This window comes from Ambystoma mexicanum, chromosome 5q (genome assembly GCF_040938575.1).
Source record: "Ambystoma mexicanum isolate Mex_15411 chromosome 5q, UKY_AmexF1_1, whole genome shotgun sequence".
NCBI lineage: Eukaryota > Metazoa > Chordata > Amphibia > Caudata > Ambystomatidae > Ambystoma > Ambystoma mexicanum.
Genome location: NC_090933.1, coordinates 852,263,964 through 852,284,066, shown reverse-complemented (window position 1 = coordinate 852,284,066; position 20,103 = coordinate 852,263,964). Strand labels below are relative to the sequence as shown.

The following is a 20,103-nucleotide window of genomic DNA, read 5'->3' as shown; positions in this document are numbered from 1 at the left end:
AGAGCATTGCAATAATCCAATCTCGAGCCAATGAGTGCTTGTGCAATATTGTGGCAACTGTCTGAGGAAAGGAAGGGACGGCAAGCATCAATACGTTTAGAAGTGTAGGTTGCAGAGGAGGACATGGCGTTAACTTGGCGGGTGAGGAGTCAAGGTAAACTCCCATTGTTTTTACAGAGGTGGAGGTCGAGATAGGGTTGCCGTCGATGAAGAATGCAGAGTAGGAATGGTGTAGGTTTTTTAGCACAGCCGGCGAGCCAACCAGTAGGCTTTTGGTCTTTTCATCGTTCTGGCACAGTCCCTGCACGGCTATCCAGGCCTGGAGGTGGAGGAGAATTTGGGTGTCATCCGCGTAGTTGGTGTAGGAGGTGCCCATTAAGTCAAGGAGGATGAACAGAGGTTTAGTGAAAATATTGTACAAAGTGGGAGAGACGCAAGATCCTTGGGGAACGCCACAGGAAATAGGAGCCAGGTGGGGGGCACTAGCATTGTCTGCAAAGACTTTGATTGTTCTGCCTTGCAGGAAGGAGAAAATCCAACTGGAAGCTTGTGTTGAAATGTTGGCTGCTGACGAGAGGCAAAGTATCCTATGGTCGGCCAAGTCGAAGGCCGCAGAGAGGTTTACTAGTAAGAGAAGGGCAGGTTTACCAGTGTCCATAATCTCATTGAGCTGTTTTTTTTTAAGTCAAGCAGGGCAGATTCTGTGGCGTGTCCTGGGCACCTGCAAGATGAGTTGCTTCCTTGTATAGAAGCAACTCCAGGACCTAGAGGGCTACAGGTCTAATAAACCTTTTCGACTCCTACATATATTTTACATGGAGCATGTTCTAAACCCAGAACTATTTGTGAATATTTTCCCCTTTGGGTCACGCTCAAATACTCTCCATTCAGCTAGCACTAAAAGGCCTGAATGGGCATTTCTTTCATGTACCTCATCAAGTTCATTGTTGTCTAGATTATTGAAATTCGTCTCATACATATTGCTTTCAAATGCTTTTTTTTCTTTTTTTTTGATGTTCTTATGTACCTCACCAAGTTATTCGTTGTCTAGATTATTGAAATTTGTCTCATACATATTGTTTTCAAATGTTTTTTTTTGATGTTTTTTCGTTTTAATACAAACTTTGTATGTTCACAACCCTTGATACGTGTGAGTTTCCTTATTCGATCTTTCTTCTTTCTGGACAAACTATTTGGGTTACTAACTTAGGGATTTATTCCATTAGTAAAACTATACCAGGCTCCCCGATTTCCATTTGTTCCATTTATTGACTAAAATTGGGTATGAACCTGGAAGGTAGCAGTTCTATTTCCTTTTGTTTTTGTATCTTTGATGCCTGAGTCTGCTACTTGTCACCCCGGGCACACCGAAGTCCTCAGAATATATATTGCTATTTAGTGTCCTGGGCGGAAGCCTGATTGCTGAACCCCCAAAATACGGTTCAATTCTAAATAGCGTTGTATTTGAATATAGGCAGCTTTTTCTAGGATCTTAGGAAGATAGTGGTTCGTTGTGATAGTACGATAGTTCAAGGAGATAGCTGGGTCTAGAGTAGGCTTTTTTTAAAAGAGGAAGTACCCATGCTTCCTTTAAGAAGGTGGGGACTGTGTAGGAGGAGAAAGAGGAGTTAATAAAGGAGGTGATAAGGGGGTTAAGGCGTCAGTGCATTCCTTAACCATAGCCGCTGGGCAGGAGTCACCTTTGCCTTTGCCTCTGGATGGTTTCAGGCCTTTCAGAATGGAGGTAACCTCTTCTTGGGAGACTGGGTTGAAGTGGCAGGGTGGGTAGTCGGGATCTGTAGTGGTGGGCTGGTTGAGGATGGAGCATCGTTGGGTAGCACTCAGAGGTATGTTTGGTGTCAATCTTGTGGGATGTACTGACCCACTCTGCAATACTATGCGGCATCACGATGACGGCAAAACTCTTGTGCGCGCCAAAACCTACAAAACCGTGTTTTCAACACACAATAAGGTGGCTGCACAACCTGCCACCCATGGTGCAGGTGTGGTGGAACAGAGCACACGCTGCAGAAAACGGGCCAGTGGGCTCCATGACAAGTAACGGAGTGCAAGAGTGCAGAGGGAAAAGCAGCGCTTTGCAAGTGAAACTCCAAAATTTGCCTATAATGACATTTACTTTGCAAGTAAAACTCCAAAATGCCTGTACACAACACTTCTCAACACTCAAGATCTTGCTTGGCGCTAAAATTCATTTAACCTAAGGAAGCACTGTGAATGTACAAAGTCCTGAAAGGTTAAGAGCAAAACATTTTCAGCAAAACTGGATTGCCTGTGAATGACAGTTCCTGTCAAAAATCTGTGTGCAGTACCCTGGGCTACCTGTGAACACTAGGCTCTCCTGATTAAACTTTAAAGTTATCTAAACTAAAAGCCTGCCGGATTAGCAATTATAAAAGGACTGTGGCTGAAAGGAATACAGATCTCAGTTGTTTTTGATCCCACAGGTTTAAATCTAAGAATGTAATTTACCTATGTCGTCTGATGCAACAAGTTTGTTTTCTGCTTGATTTTAAGTCAAGAAACTAAGAATAAATTAGCCTGGCTGGGCTGCAAGAAGTGGACAAACAGGTTTCCCCCAAGGGGAGGGCCTTCCTTTCAGCAGATACTCACTGGCATTTGATAATTGTGGGGTAGGACAGACTTTTGTCTGCAGCCAGAGACTGAACAATGGCAGATTCTCCAGGCCAGGAAATGCACGTGTGAAGAGGTCGTAAACTTGGCTTGCAGAAGATTCCCAAAGGTGGGGGCTACTGCTTGAGCTCCAGAGAGAGAGAAAAGGCAGACCATTTGCTGCTAAGAACATATAATGAACAATTTTTAGAGACTCATAACTTGTTATCAGAAATGGTGAAAAATATAAAAAGGGTAGATTTGTTAGTCCAAATTTTGGCACTAGATTTCAAAATGTGATGGAGCTGTGTAGCATATTCGGAACAGGAATGGCAATATATGTGGTTTTATGGGAACTGTATTAATGCTAGAATTGTTCAACTTTACACACACATCCCTAGGGTAAACACACATATTTGTGGACATTTGGAGAACATTTGGAAAATGGTTTCATGGTGAAATGGACAGAATGCTGCAGAAAGGCGAAACAAGGTCTCACAGCTACGGGATTTTGAGGAACATATACTCCATAAAATATGGAATCCTTTTATGTAATTTTCATAGAGGTTACAAATGTATAAATATGTATTTAGGACACAATTCGATTTTGATACTAGTGGCTAGGGAAGGTTTCTAAGGATGTTAAAAGCCAAACCATAAATGTGACATCATCTGTCTTGGATCCAATCACTTGAATGCAAGGTGGAGATGAGGCTCTGATCTAATCCTGGTCCACAGGGGCGAGTTTAGTTAAGCCGGCCCATGCACCCATTTTTGTGATGTCATTTGAAAGGATACATAGAGACATCTGACAACACATAGGGACGCTCTCTTCTGATTCCAGCGAAGCACTCTGATGCAGCATTCAACATCCAGCATTCAACATCCTTCCAGATCCAGATGCCGACGACCAGGCCAAGCAGTAGCTGAACCATTTTCATTTAGGCCTCAATCCTCAAACTAATCCTTACAACCCAGTGAAGCGCTGTGGTGTGAGAAAGCATCCTGAAACTAACACCCTGAAACTATCTGGCTTGCTACCATAATTGCTGCCTGATGAACTTGCCATCCCGCTGATTTGAAATACCCAGAAACTAGAAGGGCAGATCCTGGGCAGTTCCGGTGACCGGCCTAGCTGATCCAGTCCCGCGGCTGATGTGCTGTCTTTCCCTGTTAGACCCGATCCATCGACCAGAATCTTGACAGGCCTAAAATCTTAAATCCCATTGGATTTTGAGAATTAACTGGACGCTAGAGAACTATTGTATACCTTGCATTATCTTGTCCACTATAATCTTTGAACTATCCTTACTTTCATAACCAGTAACAGTGTCAAAATCCTTAGTGCTATCTTATTCTGTCTAGTTGCTAAAGCGCCATTTTCATAGTCATCTTTATTTGTGTAACTCTGATCCATAAATCCCACTTTGAGTCTTTGGACTGGTGCCGCCGGGGAAGGTGATGGGGATCTGTTACTGAAGTCATGAATCAGTCTCAGAGCTTACTTTGTCCGACTTGGTTGCATAGCCTGAACGCTCTAACCTTGAGTAAAAGCATAAGCCATATTTTCTGATTCTAAACTGAAGTCCTTATCCAAATGTGTCTTTATTTTCGAAAAACATCTCTCACTAAAACCTCCACAACTCCATCAGCTTTTAAGATAGAAATGAAATTTCAACTCCCACTTGTACCTAACATCCTCAGCTACATCTACAACCCACATCCGCAGTGCAAAACAGTGCGGTTGACCCGTTATATCAAAGATCGCAGAAGTAAAAATGTGCCGCCAATTTAAGTTTTGCAAAGGTTTTACACGTGTGAATCGCCTTTAAATAATTTACCACTTTGCCTTTGAGATTCCAAATGTTTTCTTTTGATTAAATCATTGCTTATGATTGCTTACATCTGTTCAAAGCGGCTCCTGTAGAAATGTATAATAATGTAAGCATTTTGACCAGATTTTGTGTTTTTGCTCAGCCAGTTTCAAAGCCATTCTGTCAGTTGAAAAGTCAAATCTGTTTTTCTCTTGTGTTTAAGGGGGAAAAGTGGGAGTGATATTCAGTTTGTTCTGTATTATTCCAGAGTACCTGCTCGCTCCTCACATCTATTTAAATTGCCTGTTGGTGGGTTGATGGGTGTTGCAGGGGAACTTCTAACCACAGTGCTATCTTCCAAACCAACCCAAAAGTATTCCTTTCTGTGCTGCATTCGTTTTGTGTTCATTACCTGATTGCCCTTGCATTAAACCTATTATTCATTGTTCTTGTCACCCATTGGTGATTGTTGTTACCTATTAAAAATATATTGTCATTTTAAATTCTAAATAAATAAATAATTACCTTTGCAACTAGCCCGATTCCTGGTTCAGTGTAGCCTGGGGGTATTTTGAGAGGGGTGTGATATGAGTGGTATATCATTCAGAATATTGAACCTTTAGACAATAATAAATAAGGGTTTCAGTTGCGCACCACATGCTGGACGAGACTTGGGTGTGTGCCTGATTGAAATCACTTACAATCTTTTTGTGAAGTGTGTCTGTCTTGTCTAGTAGGGCTTTCTGGATTTCGGTGCACCAGTCCTCATCCTTGAAGAGGTTGGGAGGTGGAGAGGGGGGTGTTTCTAATTCTCTAAGAATGGTAAAGATTTCTTGTGTGTTGAATTTAGCATTGGTTATTCTGATGTTGTAAGATGTGGATTTGGCCTGTAAAATGGCAAGCTCGAAGGTCTTGGCAGAGGTGGCAAATTGCTGTTTGTGGGTGTCTGATGGTGACCTTTTCCATGTGGCTTTGCAGTGCGCTTTTTTGATCCGATAGGAGGGGATTGAGCAGGGCCAGTATGCGTACTTCGGTTAGATTGTGTGTTCTACGTGCAATGAACAAGTTACTTCTTACCAGGTAACGTTCTTTCGACGGGATGTTCCTCCGACGTATTCCTTATCTTTGATAATACGTTTCCAGCTTGCTGGCCTCAGAAACTTTTTCTGTAGAGGGTGCTGCGCGTCGACGTCCGCCGAGTCGATGACCCTCGACGGCCACCGTATCAGCGCCGACGTCACCATGCCCATAAATAGACACGCGCTGCGTCCGTTGCTCAGTTCCGTTTTGTAGCATAAGAAAAGACATGCCTGAATCAGTTAGTAACCTTGAAGGAGCGAAAGCTGCAACCACAAGGGAAGTTATCACTGCGGGGATGGATGGGAGGGGCGATAAGGAATACGTCGGAGGAACATCCCGTCGAAAGAACGTTACCAGGTAAGAAGTAACTTGTTCTTCGAAGGGATTGTGTCCTCCAACGTATTCCTTATCTTTGATAGACTCCCATAGCAGTGGTATGTAATTGGAGGAGGGAGTGATAGTGCTATGTATCCCTTTAGGGATGGACCGAATGTAATACGGCCTTGCCAAATCTGGTCTCTTGAGCAGTGGAGAAATCCAGATTGTAAAATTTTGTGAATGTATGTGCGGACGACCATGTGGCAGCCGCACATATGTCCCGGACCGGTACCCCTCTCTGGAGAGCCGAAGAGGCTGCAATACCCCTGGTTGAATGAGCCCTGAGATTTTGGGGTGGCTCTTTCCCTGGTAGTGTATAACATTCCAGGATGGCCAAAATAATCCACCTGGAGATGGTTTGTTTTGTTATGGGTAGTCCCAACTTGTGACCTGAGTATCCTACAAACAGTTGGTCTGCTTGCCTGATCCTAGCCATTCTGCTGATGTAAAAGCTGAGAGCTCGCCTAGGGTCCAGCCTGCGTAGCCTTTGCTCCTCTTTCCCTGGATGGGGAGGAGGGTAGAATGAAGGCAAGGTAATTTTCTGAGTAATATGGAATTCAGAAACCACCTTTGGGAGGAAATTAGGCTTCACCTGTATGACAACCTTGTCCTTGTGGAAGATTGTATGTGGGGGTTTACAGGAGAGAGCTTGTAGCTCACTCACCCTCCTAGCAGATGTTAGTGCTACCAGTAGGACAGTTTTAAGTGTGAGAAATCTCAATGCGCAAGAGTGAAGTAGTTCGAATGGAGTGCCCATTAAGAAGTTTAAGACTAAATTTAAGTCCCATAATGGAACCTGGAATGGTTTTGGAGGGTAAACATTAGTTAGACCCTTGAGAAATTGTACCACTAGAGGAATTTTGAAATACGATGGTTCCTCCGCAGTGCGCTTGAAGATAGAAAGCGCTGCGAGATAGCCTTTTACAGTACCAACTTGAAGGCCTGAGTTTGCCAAGTAGAGTAGAAACGATAACACTGTTGGTGTACCGCATGAAAAAGGTCGATATTCTCTTCCCTACACCAGCTGCAAAACTTGTTCCAACGGCAGCGGTATAAAGACTTTGTTGCTGGTCTTCTGGCCGAAAGCAACACCTCCATGACGTCATCAGGGAGATCCCAATCCTTGTACCTCAACCTTTCAGAAGCCAAGCGTGAAGGTTGAGGGTTCTGGTGTCTGGATGGAGAACCTGACCTCCCTTCTGCGAGAGAAGATTCTCTTTGAGTGGAAGACGGATTGGAGGGCAGATGGACATATCCAGAAGGTCCGGGTACCGCGTTCTCCTGGCCCAATCCAGGGCAATTAGGATCATGGTTTTCCCGAATCTTCTCAACCTCCTGATCATTTGAGGAATAACAGGGACTGGTGGGAACGCGTAAAAGAGTGGAAACTCTCAGTCCATTACGAACGCATCTCCTAGAGCTCCTCTCGGGGGAAATTCCCTTGAACAGAACAGATCGCACTTCCTGTTGGTGCTTGTGGCGAACAGATCCACCTGAGGGGTTCCCCAAAGGGCAAAGATCTCTTGAAGAACTTCCTGAGCTAGCTCCCACTCGTGGGAGACTGTGCTCTGCCTGCTCAGAGCATCCGCTGTCAAATTCTTCTCTCCGGCTAGGTGGACTGCCGATAGAGAGATTCCTTCCCGAATTGCCCAAAACCAGAGCTGCATTGCCTCTCTGCACAGTGGCAGTGATCCTACGCCTCCTCTTTTGTTGAGGTAGTGCATGGCCACCGTGTTGTCCGTCATTATCAGGACATATCTCCCCTGTACTGATGGCAGGAAAGCTTTTCCCAGGAAAGTGTCCAGGACCGCTCCAATGAACTGGAGTCTCTGAGATGGTATCATCTGTGACTTCTTTAAATTGAGGGAGAAGCCCAGTCTGTGAAGGAAGAGGCAGACATAATCTAGTTGGGTCTGGGCCTGTTCCGAAGATACGGCTCTGATCAGCCAATCGTCCAGGTAGGGATAGACGTGGATCCCTTCCCTCCTTAGACTCGCCGCCACTACTGACATCAGCTGGGTGAAGACCCTCGGGGCGGAGGTCAGCCCAAATGGCAGAACTCGAAATTGACAATGAGAGTCGCCAATTGCGAACCTCAGGTATTTCCTATGCTTGAGATGGATTGGCACATAGAAATAAGCATCCTGAAGGTCCAGAGATACCAAAAGAAATATCTATCAGAGCACACCTAATTACTCAAAAACTAAATAACTATTTAGAGAGATTTTATTACAATTCTGGGTGCTGGGGAGGAATACACGCCCTGACACTGGAGCATGTGTTAAACATAAAGATACCAGCCAGTCCTGGAGCTGGAGGGCCTGAAGGATCTGAGAGAGAGTTACCATCTTGAACTTGTCCTTCCTGAGGAACTTGTTCAATTCTCGTAAGTCCAGGATGGGTCTCAGTCCTCCGTCCTTCTTTGGTGTGAGAAAGTAGGGGGAGTACCAGCCCTTGTTCCTGTCCGCTACAGGTACCGGTTCTATGGCACCTTTCTCTAGCAGGTCCATAATTTCCTGCAAGAGGAGCGGATCTGGAACTTTTAGGGAGCTGTTCCCCGGTGGATGACTCTGAGGGATGTGTAGAAAGGATAGGCAGTAACCTTGGGCAACTGTCTCCAACGCCCAAGCATCTGACGTTTTAGCCTGCCATTCCGTCAGATGGTGAGTTAACCTGCCCCCTACAGGTGTCTTCTGTGTGAAGGCCTCAGAGTGGTTTGGGGGCGGCTGATGCAGATGCCGAGGGTAAAGAGGCACCTGCTGCTGCTGCGGTCTTAGTACCTTTGACCCGTCCAACTCGGGTGGATCTCTTTTGGCCTCTTTGAGCCGGCTGTCCTCTGCCTTTTCCGAATGCGGAATAATAGCGAAAGGACTTTCCTCTCCCAGAGGTTTCTGAGGGGCGAAAAGGAGTTTGGCGGATAGCAGCTCCTAAGGATTTTGCTGCTGCTTTAGAAGTCTGTAACTTTTCCAGACTGTCATCAGCCTTTTTCCCGAATAATGAAGAGCCGTCAAAGGGCATATTCAAAAGTCTGGCCTGTACATCAGGGGCAAAGCCCGACTTTCGCAACCACGCATGCCTGCGGATTGTTGTACTTGCCGCCATGGCCCTGCTGATACTGTCAGCGGAATCAATGCCCGTTTGAAGTGATTCGCACATGGCATCTTTGCCATCTTTAATGATGTTAAGGAAGGCTTCCTTCTCCTCTCCATCGGGTATGCAGTCAGCCGCTGATGAAGCACACTCCCATAGTGTGTGACTGAACCTGGCGAGCGTACAGGTGGCGTTGATGGACTTCAACGCCATACTACAGGCAGAGAAGACTTTCTTTGCCATAGAGTCGTACCTCTTGTCATCCCTGTCCTGTGGGACAGTAGGGTAAGCAGTCCTACTGCTGGATGAAGTTGCCGCTTGAACCACCAGGCTCTCTGGGGTCGGGTGTTTTGACAGGTATTCAGGGTCAGCAGCCGCTACCCTACACTTTGTCGACAATCTTTTATTGACTGCTGGGATAACTTCGGGAGTTTCCCAATTGGATGCAATTTTTCTTTGTAGGGCTGCATGGAAGGGGACCACCGGGTCCTCCTGTGGGCCTTTGTCCAATATATCCGTTAGATCATCCTGTTGGAAAACAGGTGAAGGCGCAGACCAACCCATAAACTCAATTATTCTTGCCATCAGGGTTCTATATGGTGTTTTGGCATGTTCCCCTGGGTCTGGCTTTACAAATTCCACTTCTGGGGAAGTGTCAAGTCCACTTGCCTCATGAAGTGACTCCTGTAGTTCCTTCAGCCTTCTTTCTTCAGAGATGAAATCCTCTGCAGCAGGCAGTGTGGATCTCTGTAAACCAAATGTTTCTTGGTCAGAGTCTTCCCTTTCTTCATAAATTGAAGAAAGACCAGGGTATTCTGATCTCTGAAATGGAGTAAAGCCCATCTCTAGGGCCGAAGGAGCCAAACTCGTCGTTATTGGACGAGAAAATGTCGAAGTCGTCGACGCTGATGTAACTGGCTTCGAAGGCGCCGAAAATGGCGTCGAAAAAACTGGAAGGGGTCTCGAAGAACTCGAGAGGATCGGGATCCTACTCGAGGGCATCGACGACGGTCTCGGCGTCGTGCCGGAAGCCCTTGAAAACACTGTTGGCTGTGGAGCCTTGGTCCTCTCTTTCATCGGCGTCGACGTCGGGGTCGACGATGGCGTCGAGTCGATCGACCGATGCGTCGAGGAACCCTTCGACAATGGCGTCGATGGCGCCGACCCGTGCGTCAAAGGAACCTTCGACGACGGCGTCGAAGACGGTGCCTTCTTACCCGATGGCTCATGGCGCTCTCGGGTGGAATGTTTCGCTGGGTGCTGCGACTCACGGCGTTTTGATTTTTTGGGTTTTTCACCCGGGGTATCACCCTCAGCTGTCTTTGAGGGGGTCGAGGCCGCGTTCTCGAAGACGCTTAACATTTTCTTTCTGAATTCCTCCCACTCAGCTTGAGAACTGTGTTTGGTGGGACAGGAAACTCTTTCTGGGGACACCGAAGACAACGAGGAATGGGACCTTCGACGTCTCTTTTTTGAGTGTCTAGATCTCGACGAATGGTGGGAGCTGCTTCGAGATCTAGAATGGGAGTGTTTTCAACGGCGAGGAGACGAATGCCTCGACTCAGCCGACGAAACCTTCGAGGAGGATTTGGCTGACTTACCTCTTTCGAGCTTCCCCTTTTTTCGCTCCTTCAGGGCTTTCGCCATCATGGACATGCAGTCCTCACACTCCAAACAATGGTGCTTGGACCCCAAGCACCATAAACAGACCCTGTGTGGATCCGTTATTGACATTTTTTTACCGCAGTCTCGACATTTCTTGAAGCCGGATCGCGGCATCGTCGGTTCTGATGAAGAAGCCATCGAGAACGATAAGGAATATTTGTCGAAATAGATAGATAAATCTGACTGAACTGAGCAACGACGTTCCGAGGCCCCACGAAGCGTGGAAAAACGGAACTGAGCAACGGACGCAACGCGTGTCTATTTATGGGCATGGTGACGTCGGCGCCGATACGATGGCCGTCGAGGGACATCGACTCGGAGGACGTCGACGCGCAGCGCCCTCTACAGAAAAAAATTGCGAGGCCAGCAAGCTGGAAACGTATTATCAAAGATAAGCAATACGTCGGAGGACACAATCCCTTCGAAAGTGGGTTTTGGGTTTTCTGTGAAGCAGGGGGGTGTAGTGGGAATGTTGAATGAGATGATTTGGTGGTCTGACCAGGGGCATGGTTGGTTGGGGAGGATAGTGATTTGACAATTGAGGCCCGCGATCCAATCTAGCATACAGCCTTTGGCATGATTGGGGGACGTGATGCAGTGTGCGACACCCAGGGCGCTGAGAGAGTTGGGTATTGAGGTTGCATTGTATCAGGGTCATGGAGGCTGAGATTGGGATCTCCAAGGAGGATGGATCTGGAAGTAGGTTTGACGTTGGTGCTGAGGGTGTGCAAGTGGTCTTCAACGAAGGAGAGAAAGGGCCGGGTGGGCAGTAGACAATATGTATCGTGATGGTTGTGTTTGGTGAGAGGAATAGCCTTGCTGAGAGTATGTCACAATTAGCAGTCAGGGTGGTGTTAGTCTGCCTGATTGGAAGGGATTCTCTGTCTACCAGTGCTACACCACCCGCTCTGAGGCTGAGTCTGTCACTTCTGAGAAGGGTGAAACCTTGGGGCATGGCAATGGACAGTGCTGGGCCTTAGGTGGCCTGGAGCCAGGTCTCTGAGACAGTCAATAGGTCCAAGTTGTTGGATTTGATAAGGTCATGGATGCCCAATGGGTGGGCTAGAATAGATCTGGTGTTGATGAGTGCACAGTTAAGAGGGGTGGCCATAGTGGTGTGCTGTTTTATATGGTTAGGGCTGATGCTAGAAGGGTTGTTGGGGGTGCGGGACGCCTGTGTGGTTGAGTTGTTGACATTATTAGGCTTGGTGGTGATTTCCTTTGAGGGAACACATGGGTTGACTGTGGCTGGCTTGGGGGCAGTGGGCAGTTTATTTAGATGTGCTCTGTGACTAGACCTAGAAGTAGGGGGCAGCTTTGGTATGTGTGGCAGACTTATCTTGTAAGAGGTGGATTGCTTGGAGATAATGGGTTGTCATTGCCGTTAGGCTGCGGTGTGTGGTTCCAAGAGGGACTATTATTTAGGAACTTTGTGCAAGCTCTCAGTTTCTTGTTTCTGTAGTGTGTTGGTGCGGGCGAGAACGCTGTGTGCACTCTGGTGCGCGAGAAAAGGTGTAGGAGTCTCAGTTCTCCAAGTTTTGACATGCAAGTGGGAGATGTGGGGATATATTGGGTGGTCGGGAGAGGTGCGCTCGTTGTCTGAGTGGATATCCATGTGCAGGTTCTGTGCGTTGCTTGGCTTTACGTATTGTGCTCACTTGGAGTATGGAGTTGTGCAATTTCGTGTTAGCAGGTCGTTTGGATGTTAGTGGTATGGATGATCAGAATCTTCCTGAATGGTGACTGTTGGGGGGGATGTGTAAGGGGAGTCTTAGCAAGTCGGGTCCTGGTCCAAGTCTTGCTGAGGCAGTGGCTTGTGATGTAGGCCATGTTGTCAATGTGCTGGTGATGGGCACTTGGTGGGGGATGGTGGTGTTGGGAGTTCACAGCGTGAGGCAGTGGCTGGGGGAGTGATTGATATGATATATGATTGGTTATTTATAACGCGCTTAATACCCAGAGGTTTCTAAGTGCGGACCCGGGGATCGAACCTGTGTTGCTCCGTGTTTTCTTGCTTCCAAGGCAAGCACGTTGCCCTTAAGCTATGCTCCCGAGCCATTAGTGTGAGTTGGTTGGTGATCTGCGCTATTGATGGGGTGAGCCAGGCTGCACCCGATCGCGGGTTTACTTGTGAGCATCTTCGCTTGCAGTGGGCCTGGCATTTAGAGCCGGTACGAATGTTGTTGGCGGGGGTAAGCGATAGGATCCGCCAGCGTTAGCAGATGTAATGCAGACATGCTCCGGTAGTAGGATTGACAGGGTGCGGCATGAAGCATCAACCCTAGCAAAGGGATGGGACGGATAGGAAAGATGCACTGGTATAGCAGTCGTAGGGGTATTGACAAAGAAAGCATTCAGATCTACAGAGTGTAACAATATTTGCGGGTGCACATTACGGAGCATTGAAGGGAAGCATACAGAAGTACAGTCAGCTTGAAGTGTGGGGTTCGGACGCCGAACGGGCTTACAGCTGACTATTGGATGAGAGGGGGCAGCCGGCTGCACCGGCAGAGACGAGGAGCAATGGTGGCCTTCACCACAGGCCTTTACCTGGGGCCGACTGGGCCTCCCGGCTGCAGGGGGTTGGCTCAGATGAGCCATGCTGCAGCCAATCCGAATAAGGTGGTAGCAAACTCAGGGGGGTACCTAGTTGTGTTGGGCACCTGGCACATACAAGGGTTCAACTCCCTGATGAAAAGAAAATCTATTCTAAGTAAATTGGGGGATATGTCTCTCTCAATTGCCTGCTTGCAGGAGACTCATTTGCTTGCGCAGGATAAAATGTGATTAGGATAAAATGTGATTATGCACTGGAGCGTTCCCGAGACAATCGTTTGCCTCTGGGGGTGAGAAGAAACGGGGGGTGGCAATACTCATTGGTGGGCAGATCCCGATATCCAAGATTAAAGTCTTACGAGATCCCCAGGGAAGATTTGTGTGTGTGAGGTGCCTGCTTAGACAATGCTTGTTCAGCTTGGTTTCCCTGTAAGCCCCAGAGCTGCTCTGAACTAGAGCACAAGATGCTGGGGAGACAGAATATTGAATCAGCGAGAAACCGAGGGTGTGAGAAGCCGGCACCAACCCGCGGAGGCATCTGCACCGGCACCGGTTGCCAGGAGGAACACTGTACTGTTGCACAAAGGGAAAGCCAGAAGACAGCGAGGAAACGCTGACAGAGAAACAAGACTTGAAAGAGAAACCAAGTGAGAAGGAAGGTCCGGAGCGACTGCATGCCCCAGAGATTCACCCCTAAGAGAAGAGTGGTAACGAGGAAAACTGGTGGACCGGAAGGCCAGAAACCCATGAAGAAACCGGTCCCAGTGAAATTGTTGAAATTTGATTTATATGGTTGATTAATCTGAACTGTAACAATACAAGAGGAAACATGCTAGTTAAACCGGAGAAAAGACTATCAATAAGCAGACAAGTCCCCTCTGGGAAGAGGGGAGAATATCTCAACATTTAAGGCATACAGAAGACAAGGGAACCTAGGTGTCAACCCCCGAGGATACTTCCCGATACTCCTCCTCACCTGGGTCTTCGATGGAGCTGTCTGGGTTATCACAATCCTTCTTCCGACATGGTCTTCTCTATTCCTTTGTCTTCTTTTCTTTCTTTTTGTGCAGGTAGGGGCAAGCTCCCTCGGAGGCCACCTTGACAGGTTTGGTTTCCAAGTCTAGAGGACCCCAGAGGAGCAAACCCCCAATCAGGGAAAAAGCCTTTAATGCACAAAAAACCCTGGGCTGTGGTTGGTCTGATGCGAGTTGTAGAAGAGTTGTAACTGGTAGCACTGAAACAGTCTGTCTTCCTAGGCAAAGAATCTTTTTTCCAGGTAACACACTAATAATCCGAGCAGGTAAATGGATCAAGAGTTGCAGTAGTCTGCTCCGAGACTGCAGAAGAACGTATGTACCAAATAGCAACTCCCGGCAGGTACAGGGTGCAGCCAAAGAAGCTACGCTGCACAATAGATGGCAGAAAACTTGCCAAAAATATGGAGTCAGTAGCAAGTACAAGAGATACAGAAAAAGGAGGTACCGCAATGAAAGAGATCGCGGTAAGTCAGGAGAGAGTGCAAGGTTTAATCAGAACAGAATCACTACAAAGGAGTGATGATAGAGGAGTAGTAGTGAAAAATACGTGAACCGAAGAGTAAACAGGGTAGGACAGCAAGCCGAAACAAAGAGGAGGAGCCAGAAATGTAAGGACAGGCTAAGCAGTCAGATGACTAGGTAGAAACCGCGCTACAAAAGGCAAGGAACCAAAGAAATAGTAAAAGTGAAAGATAGGTAGATAAGGAAAGGCGGAATTGACCGTCAAGGAAAAGGAGCAGAATAGAAAGTAGCTGAAAAGTAAGGAATCCCCCAAAAAGTTACCTTGAAGATGAATGCGCACCAGAGTGTGCAGGAGGGCACCGGGGAACGGAGAAGAGTTTGGAAAAGAATAACAAGAGAGGAGTAACAGAAGGTTAGCAGGAACGCTGTTGAAACAGAAACCGGCAGCGCTAAACCAAAGACGGATACAACGCAAGGATGCAAAAAGCAGTGCACAGTACTATGGGAGTAACGGCCATCTTGTAAAGCAACTAGACCATCAAAATGGCACAAAGGGAGGTCATCTAACGAGTACTTCCACCTTTGCCAGCACTTCCAAGGGCGATGCATGACACTAGTAACGAGAGAATATTATGAAATGAAGGCATCTTGTCATAATGAGAGTGACAAAAACAAAAACATAAAGTTGGGAAATTTAAACAATCCAGAGGAGAGAAAGAAGGTTTTTTTAAGCCCAGAGAATGAGTTCACTACAGGTTGACTAATAGTATCCTGGAAAGGGCAGAAGAACTCCTGGTGTCCCAGAAGCTATAAATGGAGTCAGCTAGAGAGAGAATACTATGTAGTTCAAACAAAGGAACTGAATCAACAATAACCAGGACAAGCTAGGACAGAAAAATAGGGGAACAGTAATAACCAAGAAGAGATAACACGCAAAGAGAAGATACCTCATAAGGTCATACCCGGCCAAACCATGTGGATTTAAGAACTGAACAAATTTCACGAAATAACCCTTGGACAGTAATCCCACAAGAAGAGGGAAGACCCACAACCGTATCCAAGAATGGCAAGCCCTGGTACTGAAAGTTGCTAAAGAATATTTGAAAATAAGATACTAAAAGAGCTCTAAAGCAAAGCAGAACCCTGCTTCACCAGAAGAAGGGAGTCATTCTTCTGGCCTTAGTTTGTTTTGACTCGTGGTATAATCCGACAGGATTAATGTTTGGATAGTGGACTTTGTTATGATTTGGAAATTTCCTGATGACCGACAAGCCCCTTATTTATTTATATAGGTAGGTGACACCCCATAGCTATAGGGAGAGATAGACCTTCTTATTTAATACATTTAGTTGGAAAGGTCTTCGGAGTGTCTGTGTCCTTCTTCTGACTCACCACAATACCTATATTATTTCCGCACCAAAATAAGTGAATCCGAATAACGACTTCCCTCTGAATCTGTATACAGAGCATTCACACAAAGTTGGACTACATTCCTATTAAAAAATGCCTGCAGGCCAAAATCACAGTTTTCTCACAAAAAAAACATACGTGATATATGCAGATACGTGATATGCTTCTAAGCTTCTAAAAATTGCCTCATCCTGTGGTCTTCTTATGGGAACACTAAATAGGCCACAACTGCAGAGTCATCACTACGACTCTGATATATATGTATACAAAAATAAATGTTTATATTACTATTTGTGAGAAGCTAATAGACATTAAACCACCTTCAAGACATCCATCAGCATGTGCTGGAGTCCTGTCAGGGAAGATAGTTGTTATTGTGCTCAAGGACTAGATAAAAGTATAGCTTACCTGTATATTTCCGGAGGAAGTGATCGAAGCACGTTGTTGTTTAGATTGAGAAAATTCAGATTTTCTAATCCCTCTGCAAAAAATAAACGGATTTGTCAATAAAATATCGTTTTCTTTGCGTTCCAATTCTCATGATAAACAATTTCCATTTTCTTTTATTGCTTGGCCAGCCCTTAATTTACTTTGTATTATAATTTGTTATACTCTTGTGTGTCTGGAAGCCTCGATACCTGGGGCCAGATAAGATAAAAACATTACTGGCTACGAAAAATGTTTTTTATAGTAGTGAAATTCCAGACAATAAATCCCAGCATGCCAAGTTACAACCAGGACTAGACCAGCATTTCCCACCTGGAATGGGTCATATTGGCATGTATGTTTTGTAATTCGGAGGGATTACAAAATGTGCATTTTATTACAATGAAGCCCTTTGTGACAACACAGGCTACTTTTGCAAAGGTGTTTCTTCTTTTGAGGACATCAGGTGTTTCTTCTTTTGAGGACATGGAAGCACATTCAAGCTGGTTTGTTTAATGTAGTCAGCAATTTTCTTTCAGGTTTTTGCCTATTGGAAAAAATGATATGTTAGAAGTTTATGAATGTGGTGCATAGTGAAATATTATTTCTTTTTTTTTACTTCTGTTTTGATGTTTATGTTACAGTTTGTAAATAGTGCATTGTGACATTTTCTTTTTTCTTTTTCCCTGTTGCTAATTGGTGTATTTATCACTCTTGAAAAAACTGCAATATTCGTCCTGTTTTTCTCCCATTGGTATGGTCTCAAAGAGCTGTAGGTGAACGCCCTGGGGGGGCTGCAGTCCAAGGTTTGGCAAAGTTAATCAGAGCTGAGTAGAATGCGGGTGTGCATTATGTGGTGCAACTTTCTTTCTGGTTTTTGTGGCTAATTTAGTCATTTTCTACATGTCCTGTGTGATACCCTGAGACAATCCATCAGTTTGCATTCTGGGATTTGTAGTTCGATCTCTAATTTTGGCTATTAGGTGTGCAGAAGCACCACATATAAACCAAAAGTATTACATTGGAATACAGATAGGAGTGTGATGAAATTTGAGATGGGGCACATAGCTTGGGAGCGTTGTTTCAATTTAATACCCCCCCAACCCCCATGGCTTGTATTATCGCTAATGGATTCACTTGTAAACATCTTTCCTCCCCAAACATTTCTCCTTTTGAACTTTTATCCTTATCTGTAGCCTTGTCCCCGGTTATGACTGTAGTATGGCACTTGATTTATCGTCCACCAGGTAACATATGCCACCATGGCCTAGTCAGGCCTCATCAGTGAGGTGGGGCTGAGCCTCTCTAAGAACAGTGAGCAAGGGGTCCACGTCTGGGTTCCCCTGGTAACTTAGGGTGAAACCCAAAGCTACTTAATATGCAAAACAAGGGGGTTCTGGGAGTCCCTCAACCGGCACAAACACGTCTGCAGATGCTGTTGGTACTCTTGTTCAGAGGAGAATTGCCTAGCATTTCGGTGCTGGACTGCCCCTGGGCAGGACAGACTGATATGGAGGGATATTTCTCCTTTGTGAAAGGGACAGTGAGCTAAAGACTTGGTTGAGACTCTCCTGGGGGCCATCCACCGAAGAACTGGTTAATGGGCTGTGTTTGTGCCGGTAGAGAGACTCCCAAAACCACCCCTTGTTTTGAAGTATGAGAACATGTTTTCTATTATTCTACTATCGGACGTTCCTTCTCCGGGCCACACACGGAAACACTCATGATACTGGGGCAATTTTTTGCACATGAGATCGAGGGGGCTATCTAGATAGGCCATTATTTCCAGCCCTCTCGCTGCCCTTCCTCTATGTCCCAATCACCCTAGGCACCCCTTCCCTTTTTACCCACAGCTCACTCACTCACTCACTTACTCTTGATCACTCGCCTTCCTCTTCTTTCACTCTGTCCTTCTCCACAGGCCCACCCACGCACTCTCATGCGTCACACTGGCCTTCTCAGGCCTGTCCACTCACTGCGTGTTAGTAACCAACAGTCCTCTCCACGTGCTCACCTTCTCCCTATGTTAGTAAAGAAAAGCACTGAGTCACCTCCACTTCTTTCACTCGCTTACTGCTAAAATTCCAAGCTCACTATATACATAAAGTTCCTGTTGATGTTCACTCTTCCACCTCAAGCCAACACCATGAAACAATATGAATAATACTAACTACCATGCGCACATCCCTCTCTACCTTCAAAACGATTATACTATTAAAATGACACTTGTCTTCCCCAGATGTTGCAACTATACAATCGCTGGTGCTACGCGCAACTCCTGTCTAATGGGGTCCGCCTCTTACTACTCTCCTGCTCTAACACAGGCATGCCCACACCCATGCCCACTCCCTATAGGGTGGCAAGTGCTAAAATCTAATACTACTATGGCCGATCGTCCTCCCACCTTGAGGATGCGTCCTAAACGCCAAAAAATACAGTCACGCAAGGAACCATGATGTAGCGCTTTCTTGCATGGTTAAACTCACGCGCTAGAGATCCTCGAGTCCCCTCGGCACCGAGCCTCCCATATGGGCGTGGGCGGCACTCATGACCAGGCAGACCTTCAGCTTGGAGTCTGCAGGGCCTCTTCGGTGATGCGCGTGGATCAGGTCTGCGGTCAGCGGATGCACGCACCCCGGGAGGGCGTACGGAATACCCTCAGTTGCCGGAGAGAACTGAGGATCTCGCGGAGGCCTCCAGAAATGTACCAGGGGTCCCCCAAAGCTTGTAATCAAAAATTGCCACAAGTAGTCTAAAAAGTAGCACAGACCGGGCAGGAAGTAATGCTGTTTATTACAGCAGGGCAAGCACAAATCAAACAGAACAGTGGAACAGAACTGGTTAATGAGAGCTAACCAACTTGCACACAGGGAACATGGTTTTTATACTGCTAATACAATGTTCATGGAGTCAGAAACAGTTGCACTTCAAACTTCACGTCTTTGTGGTTCCCACAAAGCTTACTGGTTAAATACCCCTATAGCTAGACATACGTTAGTCAAACATGATTAGAGCAAACAGATCTGCCCTCTCCCAGCCAGGGGCGTAGGAGACCCGTAACATCTGGGGGGGACAGGGGACACCTTGGGACTTTTCTTTTTTATTTATTGTTTTTTAGTCAAAGAACTCGACTTTTCATAAAATTAAAATAGCTGTACGTATTAAATCACATATATCATCACGCAGGGCACTGTTGGTATGTTTATACTAAATGAAATCCTACACACTACATACAGTCATGTTTGGTTAAGGCCCTCCGATTTAGGCAATAGATTATTTTATAAACTGTCATAAAACATAGGGTGTTTGAAGGTTGAAACATGTTGAAAAGAAAAAGCTGTATGCCCCCTCCCCCAAAAGAAAATAATGTGACAGAGTATTGAACACAAGCAGAGGAGGAAAACTTGCAAAGAGTTAAAACGTGTTGGATGCTGGATCAAGTGAATAGTGTCTTTTATACCATTTAGGTTATACAGTTTACATAATGGGTACAAACAGAGTCTGGACCATGAACTGGAGTTTCGTTTGACAAGCGAGACTAAACATATACATGA

The 20,103-nt window shown here is 46.1% G+C and overlaps 1 protein-coding gene across 1 annotated transcript in view; it reads right to left on the bottom strand.

Moving 5' to 3' along the window:
* LRRC69 (leucine rich repeat containing 69) overlaps positions 1–20,103 on the bottom strand; it is a 313,342-nt gene that overhangs the window by 199,730 nt on the left and 93,509 nt on the right. Inside the window, exon 3 of the mRNA XM_069621344.1 lies at positions 16,532–16,604. Coding sequence (XP_069477445.1) covers positions 16,532–16,604 — 73 coding nt within the window. The remainder of the gene's footprint in view (positions 1–16,531; positions 16,605–20,103) is intronic.